Raw genomic sequence first — 14,096 nt, 5'->3', positions numbered from 1 at the left:
AGCTGCATTAGCAACTTTTCAATTTGAAAGCTCTGTAGCGTTGTGACAATGACTTGGTTTATCACACAGGAGCGTAACGTATTTAATATTCATATTTCAATATATAGGATGTGATGTGATGTCAGTGGCCCTGTCTTGAGCAGCACTCATACACTGCAGACTCGATAAGAGGCTGTGAATCAACAGAAAGATGCTGCAGCAGTGGTTTGAGAAGTTGTCGACACCTTTTGTGCCCTGAAGTCTCGTCACCTTACGGAGGAATCGACTGCAGCGGATGTGAATCTGAGCTGGGCCACAACTGCTGCTCTCTGCAAACAGCAAACCTTTTACAGTCAGTTCAAGGCTACAGGCGTATGACTACATTTGCCTTAAAAAACAAGCGTCTTGGCTCTGTATCAGTTTGAATCCCTGTCCATCCTAAGGTGCCTGAAAACGCGTATCACATGGGGGCGTACACAGGAATCACTTGAGTAACAGCTTGTTCCCTCAGCATGTAGGCAGTTGTTAGCAAAGACAGTAAGGGGTCAGTAAGGCTTGTAATTGATTATCCATGTTGTGTTCTACACTGGTAGCCGAGGGGTCATGTGATAAGAGCCTGAGGAATGACCCAAAGGACCCAATCAGCAAGCGGGGGGGGGGGGTGACGTCATCGTTTCCAAACAGGACGCTGCTTCTGGGTTTTCAAACTAAAATCAGCTGAACAAATCACTGAAGTGATAAAAAACACAAAACAACAACTGGATAAGTTATTAAACATGCTGATTTATTTCAATGAGGAAAACATCTTTCTCAAAATCAAACTTTTACTGTTATAATGATGATTACAGGAGGAGTGGAAAACAGAGCAGAGGAAGAAGAAGAGTTGGGTCGTAGTCCCATTCAGACTGGCTGACATCTGACCTGAGGAATCTGATGCATTATTATAATAATAGTAATAATAACTTTATTTGTACAGCACTTATCTAAACAAGGTTACGCTTCACACAAACAAATCCAAGGCAAAATTAATGTATGAAACCAGTGTATGAAACTGGGCGGATGTTCACTTTAGGTCTGAACGGTGCCAAAGAGTCTGTTTAAACGTGACAGTGACCCCCCCCCGCCCTTCAGCTGACCATGCACGACTCGTAGGTGGGCACCATGTATTTGATGTTGATGAAGGCGTCCTCTCCTCCGTAGCGCTCAAACACCTCCAGGGTCTCCTGGATCAGGTCACCGATGTTTTCTCTCTTCTGCTGGCTGTAGTCGATACCATCTCCAGAGTTGACTGTCGGGACACAGAAACACAGAGACACGGGGGGAATGAGAAAATACAAAATTATTTTTTTTTATCTCGGGTTTTTTATCTATCTTTTTTATTTTTGTCTGGGTCATCGCTGATAGTGAGGTTGATGTCAGGGCTCACAAAGCACCACCTGTGGCCACGCCGCACTGCTCCGCTGCAGAGACCGAGCTGGCAAATGCCATCCTTCCATGTGACTTCAAACCCAATGGACAGATTTTATTTAATTTACTCCTCTTATGCTCAGTTGGGACCGAACAGCAGAAGAGTTTTTTAACTGTTCAGCTCAAGGTTTAATGAGGCAGCCTGCAGAGAGGAGAGCAGCGTAAAGGACAGACGAGTTAGTGACGGCTCCGCTGGTGCACAACTCTGCATTGGTGCGCACGAGGCATGAGCAGTGACCTGGAGTCATGCTCCACAGGTAGCAATGAATGAATGCATGTGTGTGTGTGTGTGTTTGTGTGTCTGTATGTGTGAATTTGCACTATAGAATCAAAATCTAAGACAGGAACAAAGACTTCCAGTTTTCTGTGGCTTTTGCAGTTGACATGTGATTGTACGTGTAACACACCTGTCGCCAGTCGCAATAAAGAAGGAAAGCTGCAGAACCGCCCCCTCCCTCCCTTGAGCACACAGACCAACACAGACATACTGTACCTTCACACTCACATACACACACAGACCAACACATGCAGACATTGAGGCAAAACACACAAAATTGCACAACACAGCTCTAGCGTGCTGGGGGAACTTGTTATCGAAAAAACATTCCTGAGGTGTCCAGCCTCTACTCTACTGCGTTCCTCCCCCGTTTCACCAGCCGGCACACACACACACACACACACAGAGACACACACACACACACAGAGACACACACACACTAATACATACAGGCACATATACGCACACAGATCGTGACTTAATCAGCACACAGCAAACTGCCAATTTCATGCCACTGCACTGGGGCCTCAAAACACTTTTCAGAGAGAGGTAACTATGGAGAGGGATAGGGGGCACACACACACACACACACACACACACACACACACACACACACACACACACACACACACACACACACACACGTAAAACGGTTAAACTAAAATATCCTGAGGGTTCTCGAGGCTTCACAATAAAACAAAGAAAAACAGTTAATTATTTGATTTAAATGAGCAAACGAGGAGAGGAGAGGAGAGGAGAGGAGAGGAGAGGAGAGGAGAGGAGAGGAGAGGAGAGGAGAGTGTTACCTGCAATGGGAGAAATCCCGAGCAGCACTTTAAGGGGGTCCCACACTCAAGCCCCTCTCTCTTTTCTCTCCCTGCCTTTGCATCCATCCATGGCCTCCTCATTAAAACACAAAGACAGCCAGTCCCATAAAGTGGGCTGTTAAGCAGTAACACGTCTATGATCTCAGTCTGCCGCACTCGCTTTCTCCTCAGGATTCACTCTCCTGTTTTGCATGAGAGCGACGGGGGAGGATTCTCCAGCCGCGCTTTGACCGCTGCTTAGCCTGGATGAGGCGCAACTTTTAATGGCCTTGGCTTTATATAGCAGCTATTTACCGTGTTCCTCTCGGAGAAACAACAACAATAACTGCACACGCGGAGGAATGCAGCTTTTAAGGAAAAAAAGCTCTTGCTCATACATCTAAACTTGGGCTGTGTTTTATTCTTGGCTACCCACAACACAGGAATCTGCACCCTACTAGTTAGCAAAATCTTAAATAGCATCTAAAATGCATCCATCTGTGCACTAAAAGAAAAGAAAAAAGCAATCAGAGAGGAATGAGGACAATGGTATGCTGTGATTTGAGCGAGTTGGAGGAGTGGGGAAAAGAAAAACAATAAGGTGACAGGAGGCCGCTGGGTCACTGTTACAATCTGTTTCTGCTTTTGCGTGTACGTGTGTGTGCGTGTGAGTGTGTGTGCATCTTGGTGTGGGTTAAAATGCCGAGCCCGTGGAGAGCCACCCCCTGTTCGTGGAAATGAGCAGCCAAAGCCAGCCCAGAGGGGGCGCTTGGCCTTCAGACGGCCAGCACGGGGAGCCAGGGAAGGGGTGCGGCTTGGGAACCAAGAAAGCTCAGACCCGTTTACTGGGGGCCCGGAGGGGGGAGGTCCTGCTGTTGCTGTACCAGCACTGTACCAAGTGCACTTCTATTGATGAGCTGCTGGGAGGACAGTAGCATCCAAAAGGAAGAGGCCAGAGGAATTTGCAACGATTCACTGATATTTAAACAGCAGCAATGGGAGAAGTGTGTTTAGGAGGGGTGGAGGGAAAAGAAAGCGAGGGGAGGGAGGGGGGTTAAAAGCTGCCTCTGCAAATGTCCTTCAGCAAAATAACTTCTCTTTCTCGCTTCTTCTCTCCCCCTCCCTCGCTTTCTTTTCTTCTCCCTCTGCTTTCAGCAATATCCGAAACCCCGGGCAGAAACAAAGAAAGAGAGAGAGGGGGGGAGAAAGAAAAAAAATCTTTAAAAACAATCATAATAAAAATTCCCGCTTTGTGAACAGAGGGAAAAAGGGCCCTGGCAGGAGCTGGCTGTGTGCTCCTCCAGAGGAAGAGGAAGAGGTCGATAAAGATTGAGACAGAGGGGATGAAGGGGAGGGTCCGCCGCACAGGGACGCTTGCAACAGACAGGGTGGAGCCGTGTGCCCTCGCTGTCGTCTCATGGGCCCCTGTGTAGAAATGTAGAAATTCACGTTGCAGCGACACAGCCCGCAACAACTGTGATTGGTCAACTAATAGCATGTTTGGTCCTTATCTCCACGGTCGGACAGGCACAGAAAACACACCCTTCTACCTCCCTACATACCTAACCTGAATACCTAGCTACAGTGTGTGCCTGTCAGGCAACATGGGCTGTACCTCTCTCAGGCTCGGCTGTGATTTCTGGCAGCCCACACCCAGCCCACACAACAACAGCTGCAGCCGTCCTCCTCCTCCTCCTCCTCCTCCTCCTCCTCCTCCTCCTCCTCCTCCTCCACCTGCTCTTTCTCCATCCCTCATTCCCACGGTCCTAAACAACCTGTCTTCCCACATCAAGCTCAAGACAAACAGTCACAGATGCAGCGTTTCCTCCAAACTAGTTCCACTTATTTATAGAGAGACAATATATTTTAGGGGTTTATTCACAAACTGGGTCAGATGATTATCAGTCTTTCTCGAATGGTAACAAAGCCGCACTGTTACCCCATCTTAGGACTTGTGACTTATGCATCATGTGTATGTTATATGGTCGTAATCTCCCCTCCTGCCAGGAACTGGCTGACACACACACACACACACACACACACACACACACACACACACACACACACACACACACCGCAACAGCTTAAGGAAGTTTAGCTCCAAATTCCAGAGCTGATTTAACAAAATATTAAACCACCCACCCTTGTTTCTAATCAACTTAGCCCTGATTGTGAAAGCAGTCTAGAGAGAGAGAGCCCCCTCTCCGGTCATATATCAACCACATGCAGAAGAGGATCAATGAATGAGGGACCTGTTTTCCTTTCTTTGTTTCTCTTCAAGAGTTTTGGTCTCGCTCAAAAAGGGGAAATGGAGGAATGCAGGTTATGAAAGCGATGGAACAGCTTGAGTTACAGGAATACTTTGTGCAGACATCGACTGTGGCTGCACAGCTGAGGGTGTTGTACGAGTGCATGTGTCATTATAACTTACTGATCCACACACTGACGGATGAGTTAAGACGGGCAGAAAAAATACGATTATAATCTTGTTCTTGACGTGGATTCTTGTGGAGTGGTTGGAAATAAAATTTGATCTATATTAAATACGTTGTCTATACATATACAGTATGTGTATATGTCAGGACAGGGAGAGGCAGAGGTGGTAATCGTGGTTGTGTGTTTGTGTGTTTGTGTGAGACAGTGTGTGTAGGTGTGAGGAGGTGGAGGAGACCTCTGGAGGAGACCTGTGCTTAACAGCAGGGCACTAATTAAAAGGGCCTCACAGTTGGGCGCAGGCAGTCCTCTCATAAAGAGACTCACACTCCGGCAGAGCGGTGGGAGAGACCAGGTGTGTGTGTGTGTCTGTGTGTGTTTGCCTAATGACAGGTCTTTGTGAAGGGAAGGCAGGCAGACAGAATGAAAGAAAGTATCCTAATGGTGTTTGTGTGTGTGTGTGTGTGTGTGTGTGTTTGTGTGCGTGTGTGTCAAGAGATAATTACTGTAAAGCCGTTTTCAGACACGATCTACGGGTAAAATCCGGCGAATTGGCAACAGCCGTTTCCCAGAGTTTGCCTTTCACACATGCACAGCACAGCAGGAGGTTCTCTGCACACACGAGTTCACAACAGCAACAAATCCATTGCATTATTCAGGCGAGAGGTGGAGCAGCAGACAGAGACAGGAAGCGACGTATTAACTCTGCTGCGTAGATCACGTGATTTTCTTTACAGCACCTGAACACCGCCGTACAGCTCTTATCACCACGAACTCTCTTGAGATCTTCGTCGGTGTCTTCTACGTGTGTGACGCCGCTTGTCTTTTTTTGACGGCAACAGATATTTGTTTTCTTAGGGTTTGCGATATTTTGGTGTCTGTCGCGTGTTAGAAGCATCATCAACATCTGCACTCGTCGCAGTGAATCCAGCGAGGGATCCCCTGCTGTGTGGTCACATCGACTTCTCCTGGATTTCTACAGACATTATGCTCGGAGAGCAGGCGGATAAAGTCCTTAGAGACTGCGGGGGAATCTCACTCGTACATTTGCGTTCACACATGCACCTCCTCCAGAGAAAATACAGAGGAGTCCACTGCATGTCTGAAAGCAGCTTAGGTGATTTGTGTGTTCTCTGCATATATGTACACATCCACGTGGAGAGATCACAGAATACAAGCGCAATTAAATAATAACATGTGACAAGGACAGTAAGGGTAACAAATTAGAAATGGACATGGGGAGAGAAGTATTAAAAAATATATAAAAAATATTTATGTAAATTATTTTTGACACAACATCAAGTAAAACAAAATACATAGAAAATATCCATAAAAAAATACATTCTAAATGTATAAGAATCTGTGTCCTAATGTTGTATTTGATCTATCTACTCCATATATAGTCATAGTGACAGCTAGGCTTTATATTTCAGGCTTATCATACGTTTCCTAAGCAAAATCTGCCATAACCTTCACCATCTCTACGTCATAGCCGATGCCGTAACTTTAGCATAGTCTAGGCAACTTGCTAACAATGCTGTGCACATTGATACTTTTGCGACTCATTCTGTACACAACCAAGCGCTACTTTATGGAAGAGCGTTAATTTGGCTTTGTGTGAAGAAATGGCAGCTGAGTGGATCACGTTGGAGTTGCAGCCAATAAATGTTTCTTTTACAGAAATGACTGCTCGTAGAGAAGAGAGAAGACATTGATGGCGATGCGATGATGTGTACGACCACTGAACTGACTGAGGCTGAAGAAGGGTGTGATTTCTGTGCCACTGAGGGACATGGAGGATACATGCTACCAAGTTGGCCAATCCCAGTTGTGGCAGTTACTGCGATGTGTAGTTACATTTCTACGCAGGTGGACATCAGAAAACAGCGAGGTTTCACAGCTATGCCCAACAACTGTCGTTTCAATGGTGTCGATTCAACACAGAAGTATAAATTGGCCTTAAGGCCTTAGCCCCCTTAACACCTAATGGATAAGCCAGAGGCTGAGGAACGGCACAGCTGTGGCTCAAATACACAATCACACTGACACAAACATACACGCACGCACACCCACAACCTTTGTGTGTAATCAATAACAGCATTTCAGCTCAACACAGCCACCCACAATAAGAGCTGCAATTTCAGTCCCATCACAACACACACACACACACACACACACACACACACACACACACACACACACACACACACACACACACACACACACACACACACACACACACACACACACACACACACACACACACACACACACACACACACAACGCAGTAATCCACAGGAGGTTGAGAGCAGAGAAGTAAAACAATAGGCTTATTGCCAGCAGTAGTTTATTAAACTCCCAACCCCTACACCAGCCATCATCCGACTGCTCATGCTTACTGAAGTCTGACCTTTGCTGTAGGTCAGTGATCTCATTTTCCATGTGCTCGTCCAGCCCAGCAGTGCTCAGTCTATAGGCTAGCCCCAGCCCGGTGCCATTTCAACCTGGGGAAAGTTGGACATCAGCAAAGCAAGTGTGCCAGGTAACGAAAAACGTGTCAAGGTCAGATTGCACAGCAGAAGTAAAACTGGAGGAATGTGTAGACAAGGTTGAAACAAAGACGTAACCTACCGAGGGTCCTCCTGAGCTGCACAGGAGCTAAAGCTGTTAGATTCCTATCGATCAGGCTCCCACTGGCTTACTAGTCTACATCTGTGTGTAGGTATACAGGAATTGAATTCCAATTCCACACTTCCGCCAAAATCGTGCTGTGTCTTGGGCTAATGTTTCCTCAGAAATTCGCTGTGAGGAGCCGTGCTGAGGCCAGGTGGGAGACACACTCTTCCACACATCACAAACCCTCCTCTTGCTCATTTCTTTTTCAATTAACCAACGAGACCTCGCCATGACCGAGAGCAATATCAGTTTGCACCATTTAGTCATGGTATTAATGCACAAAGAGAGCTCATCTGAGATGATGGATCAATGCTATTTTCCAAGCTGCTACCATGTCCATTATTGTTTCAATTACCACCACTCAGATGATGGTTATCCCAGTCCCATCTCATCCAATTGCAGCTTTATACATGTACTGGATCTGTGGCTCTGTTTCAATGGGCTTGTCATAGGTCGAAAGGAAAGAGTCATCTCGTGTTATATTCACAGAAGCATCACAGCGACGGCTACTTTTTAATTATTTTCAAATCAAACCGCTCATTTTTCAGTGTGTACAGGTGCATGTGTGTCATGTGTTGGAGGTGACAAAGGATCTCTGCGGCTTGCTGCAGCAAGCTTTTCATCTGGGCCACAAAATACACACAGTGCTTCTTATCGCAGCTTTGGACTGACAGAGGGCTGTGCATTACCCAGCAGTACCTACAGACCCGCTCCATAATGCAAAACATTTCCCATACTCTGGATTTAACTCTGCAGCAGCTGAAGGTAAAAAGAATAAATACAGAGGTTCACCCTGAAATCTTTGGTGCTCTCTTGGAGGAAACTTGACATAAGAGCTACAAAGCTGTGCCTGCACTTCCTCCCACTGTCCAGAAATTAAGCCAAACTAGCTCAGTAATGAACGCTGCCATCTTGTGCCACTGACGTCATTTAGAGCAACAGTCGGGGCAGTATTGATCGGGGATAGAGCCACGGTGTCAATACATGTGCTCGACCAATTGCAAGTCAGTCTCAGCTGTCAATCATGGCGTTTCATCTCATGTTTATAGCACCACATAACTTATTTAAACCAAGTTTACCAGAAGAATTAGCAATTGGACATAAATCAGTGTGATAAGAATGACTTCAAATGACAGAATTTATCTGTGAGAAAAATTTATAACGTGTACTGTGACTTTTTAGTTTAGTTTGTGTCCCATCCACTAACATGGAGAAGGCAGGGTTTGTGACCTATACTGTAGCCAGCCACCAGGCGGCTTTAAATACGCTTTGGCTTCAGTTTTGGGGATCTCTCTTATCATCCATCTTTATAAACAGAGCTGCAATGGTGCTGAGGACTCCTATGATTAATTTATTTTTTGTGTGATTTAAACTAAACTCAACTTCCCAGAATTCCTGTCTCACAACAGCATCGAGGCGAGAGCCATTTGTGTCATTAAGACATTTCAAAAGAAAAAAAGTTGAACGATATACTGAAGTGAAATTAAGATAATGAATCAAAGCTGTTAATCGTGCAGTCGACCACAGAGGACCTAGCCTTTGCACACTCCGCCCGCCTGTGTGTCTCCATGGGCTCGGAGCAGCGTGTCAGTGCTGTCAGGTGTGAGTCAATGTCGTCAGATGCGATCTCATTACGCCAGCTTACCTCAAGGTTAGCAGTGGGCTGCTGGGTAGGCACAAAATCGATCTGCACCAGGGACAGGAGTTAAAGGCCACTGTGTTGTGCAGTGTGCACACCCGGCCACAAGCCAGCCACAGCACTCACTGCACTTTCAAATGCAAAAGCCCCCGAATACAGACATGCGTACACAAAGCTCTGAGAGCACCCTATAGAGTGTGAAGCCATCTGCATGTTAATATTTTTTACTTGCCTCCATATCTACACAACAATAAAAAAGACATCCCTCATTTTTTGCTTCATACAGATAATGGAAAACATCTTATCCTCTTCAAGAAATATATTCACTCCCATCACTCGAAAGCCGGCCCCGAAAAAAAACCTCTAGAAAGATATCACTTCCTATATTATCTCTTCAATTCCAGCCTGACGTAACCTGCAGCCCACAGGTTACATCAGACAGAAACACCCCCAAGACCTCTCGTAACGATGCAGTCTCTTGTTATATAAAGTGAACAATGTTTCCTCAGAGCTGACAGCCAACCGAGCGACTGTCGTCTAATGTCAAACATGTTTGACAGGATTCCAATAAGCATTGACAAGTTCTTTGGAACCTTCATGCGTGTATGTTCATCTGGAAATGTGTCGCAACACGGGGTCCTTCCTCAGATCTCAGAATATAGAGATGTCAAATTAACGGCTGTCGCAAGTAATAAATAAAGGGCAGGGGGATATTTGTATTTCATTCTGCGGGTGGTTTGCAACCTTCAGTAACATCAGCTAATAGTGATGAAATTAATATTCATAGGAAGCAGCTTGTCTGGCGTACCTTTGCTCTGGTAGCAGGTGTCCGTACGTGGGTGATAGCGGTGGCTTGCTCGGGCTGCCCACCAGCCCTTCCTCTCACTTACACATCTTAATGGCTACACAGAGCATATGTTTAAGTTAAGCACAGAAACTGCCCCAGCTTCTTTTTATTTTTATTTCGTATTGTTGTTGTTTTTTGAGATTTACTTTCCATGAGAAATGGGAGCTTTTGAATAAAACATTACAGCACAGCTTGGGCTCAGCGTAGCTATTCTGTTTCATTAACACCTCTACAGCGCAAGTGTGGGTGCACAAATAGTATCCTCATACTCACATAATCGTTTAAATATGGCGAGTAAACAGATTAATGGAATAGCGGGTCCTGCGGAGACATCTTACAGGTGCAACAAAAGAAGGGAAGGGGAAATTGAAAGAGTTCGCTAATGGAGGGGTTTTCCTGCTGCTGATTGTGATGAATTAAATCTGATTTGCTCTGTTCTGATCTCTCGAGTGCAAAACGAAAATAAATTGCTTAATCCAAATGAAGCCGTGCCTTTAATTTAATTTGAGATCCAGTAATTCGGGTCTACTACTTAAATTGTGCTTTCTCTGATGTCGACCTTAATTCCGCTATCATTGTGAATTTATTTACATGACAGCTGCACTAAACAGGGACTAGAGTGAGAGATGAAGGCCGGGCTGTTGTCAGCACCTTGAAAGCTCTTAAAAGTCACCCGTTTACGACAAAGACACCCTGACCACCAGCAAATACATCACAATTACAGCAGGAAGCGTCACTCAATGAAAAGACTCTAGTTGTTTCCCTTTGTCCCTTGAAAGCAGTTGGTAGAGTTTGTCATATGCTCTGGGAATGTGTCTCAGTGTTCGGATTCTGGAAGATTTGGGCCTTACTTTACCTTAAAGCTCTTTGGAAGTTTCCCGACTCCATCTCTTTTCGTGCTTTTTGTTGGTTCTGACATATCTGAACATTTTATACGAGCTGGGTTTTTTTTTGCTTTCTTTTTCCATTTTTGTGAATGTGTATTCGTTTGTAGTTTCCTTTTTTCTGTAAATAAAAAATATTGCTCAGAAAAAAGATACGACAAATGGTTTGCGGCTTTACTATGGAGAGAAGGAGATAGGAAAAGGACAAAGATGAGTTCAGATGTTCCCATTAAGCTGAGGGCGTTACAAAACCAATCGGAGGCAGGACCAGACTGGCATCTGAAAAATATAAAGATATTAGTAAAAACGCTGCTGAGGGTGGAATGAGCTGGACAACAAAAGGGAGGAATGGAATCAGAGGAATCGCTTCCGTAAAGACAGAAAATGTCCAGAAAATCATGTTGGGATTCAGGAGGAAAAACTGACAAAGAAGGGAAAGAAAGAGGGACAGAAAAGTGACAGAGAAAGACAGACAGAGAGAGAGAGAGGAGGTCGAGCGCCATAGTAAATTCAAAGAGCGATTCCATTTTGTCCTCTTCACTCATCACACAGGGAACATTTGAAGAGTCATGCTAATTTAAGTTAGTGACAAATCAAAGTCTATCGCTGATATTAGCCTGAAGCGCACTTCACGTTTTTTGCAAGTCATTGAAAGAACGTGGTTGTAGTTTAAACTTCAATGGAATAAAGGTGGGATTTAGCTCCACACACACACACACACACACACACACACACACACACTGCATTATCTCCACTCATTAAAATCAGTGTCATTACTACTTTGACACACACACACACCTCACCACACACTTAAACCCACACAAAGTCACAAAGACACGGACACACACACGCACACACGCACACACACACACAAAGGCGCGCATGCCCATACGCAGTGATGGGCTATAAAATCACTTTAGTCTTCATAACCACTTTAGCCTTGGAAGCTGCCATCACTGGAAGGACACACACACACACACACACTCACACACACACTCATTGAGTCACGTACAGTAACGAACGGTGAGCGGTCCAGCCCTTCCATTAGCCTAATGAAGTGGCTCCTAAGATGGATGACATGACATCACCTCTACTACCAATCACAATATCACCCCTAAAAAACCTTCCACTAAAAGCCCCACCCGTCTCCAGAGCCACCCCCCACCCCCCATTGCTTACTGCACCAAATGGACGATGAGCGTTCCAGGGCCCATTCGGCCCCCTCGAAACACTTTTATTGGCCCCGTTATTTATCTCTATAATGCAGTTTGCTGGAGTGGATGCCTATGGATGCGGAGGGCTAGTAAATCAGGGCAGGATGGTCGGGTTGGGCAGCAGCGTGATTAAAAGAACTTTGGTTCAACACTGACAATGGCACCAAGCAGACAGTATGAAGTCTGTCTGCATTTAGAGCAGGGGAAGAGGCTGCGGGATATCTGAGGACGGCCGTTTCTGAGGGTCAGGGACGAAGGAGAGTTAAGGATCGTATGCACGCAAGCGTGCTGATACATGCTAATGTATGACTGTCACATGACAGGTGTTTCACAGTCATGTGATAAGAGAATTGACAGGCTTGATGTGATGGTGCACCAAAATGGAAAAAATTATGATAAAACTGAATTTAGATTAGTGTTCCTTCCTTTTGTTTCGGTTTTCTTAATGCGGTTGAAAAACTGCCGATATCCATCACTATAGCTGCTTTCAGACATGCACTGGACTCTGGATATTCTCCTGAAATCCCCCAGAGGAGCTGCATGTGAGAACGTAAATTACCAAGTCAAAAGCTCCTTCTCTCGAGTTTTCTCTGCAAATCCCCTAGTAATGACTCAGGATGATATTTCGCAAGCAAGTGGGCGTGTAACATACGACAGACTTAAAACTGGAAAAAACCCAAAGAATACAAATATCTCGATGCCATAGATGAAGATGCAGTAGACGGCAACAACTTGGAGAGACAACAGACGTCAGTGTCGATGTGCTGTAAGCAGAATTTGTACATTATAAGTCCCACCCCTCATCTGAACCAGATTTTCCTGTAGTTGTGAATGTTTCTGACCCGGAGCATCTCCTTCTGCTCATATATGAGAGGCAAAATCCAGAGAAGGACCTGACCCCATTGTCCAGAGTTCATGTGTCAACATGGCTCATGTTTTTTTCAAATTTGAATGAACATGACCTGAAACACAGATCTTCTTCTTATTGTCCTCTTCACTGTGCTGTCTCAGAAGGACAAAGTCAAGTGTTTATGGGTGGAAGGAAGCAGGTACTGGCTTCCATAAACAGTCAGCGTTTTACAGGCAGCAGCAGCACGGCCCGGGGGCCCGTCAAGGTTTACGTGTGCACAGGCCCTTTAAAGCAGGGGTGTTTAAGTGGGGTATTTACATAAAGCAGGCAAAGCTGTCCATCTCAGGCAGACCTCACACAGATATAGAAAAGCCTGATATTTGCCACACATTGATAAGATGAGACTGACGGGACCAATAATGATAATAAAAAATACTGTTGTGGTGTGAAGATTGCAAATGTGTCAAAAACAAGGGGAAATGTAAAATGTTTTATGTCACAGTGGGTTTTGCCGTAGTAGCACAAGCACATGCAATCGAACCCACAGAGTCCCACTCAGTTCAAGTCAATTTGTCCCCAACAGACTTTCCACTGGCCAATACTTTGTGCCTTCTGCCAGCTCTGTCTCTTTTTTCTTTCTCTTAGTTGTATTTATTTATTCATTTGCTTCTCGTACTCCACAGAGGAAAAGGCAAGTGACTGATGGAAACACAATGAACGCTATGGAAAACAGGCTTAGCTGCATAATTGCCCAATTCTACCTTTGCGTGTGTGTGTGTGTGTGTGTGTGTGTCACCTTTACAGTGTGTTTACTTATTAGCAGATGTCCCTACCCACTGAGGAAGGTTCAGTCCCTACAGAAGCAGAGGGAGAGGGAGGGGAGGAGGAATGGGAGGATGGGAGGAAGGGGTGGCAGAGGTATGTGCGGGGTGGGGGGGGTCTTGAGATGTGCAGGGACAGCAGTACCACCCCAATGTGAGTCACAGGACACGCTGTCAGCAGCCATCCAACATCACACACTGA

At 45.4% G+C, this 14,096-nt stretch overlaps 1 protein-coding gene across 1 annotated transcript in view; it reads right to left on the bottom strand.

The window, feature by feature from the left end:
- Positions 1–742: 742 nt before the first annotated feature.
- The window catches only part of pacrg (PARK2 co-regulated), a 130,856-nt gene continuing 117,502 nt past the window's right edge, over positions 743–14,096 (bottom strand). Inside the window, exon 5 of the mRNA XM_035169074.2 lies at positions 743–1,267. Coding sequence (XP_035024965.1) covers positions 1,107–1,267 — 161 coding nt within the window. The 3' untranslated portion in view covers positions 743–1,106. The remainder of the gene's footprint in view (positions 1,268–14,096) is intronic.

This window comes from Hippoglossus stenolepis, chromosome 10 (assembly GCF_022539355.2).
Source record: "Hippoglossus stenolepis isolate QCI-W04-F060 chromosome 10, HSTE1.2, whole genome shotgun sequence".
Classification (NCBI taxonomy): domain Eukaryota; kingdom Metazoa; phylum Chordata; class Actinopteri; order Pleuronectiformes; family Pleuronectidae; genus Hippoglossus; species Hippoglossus stenolepis.
Note: the sequence above shows the minus strand (reverse complement) of the source record. Positions and strands in the feature narration are given on the sequence as shown.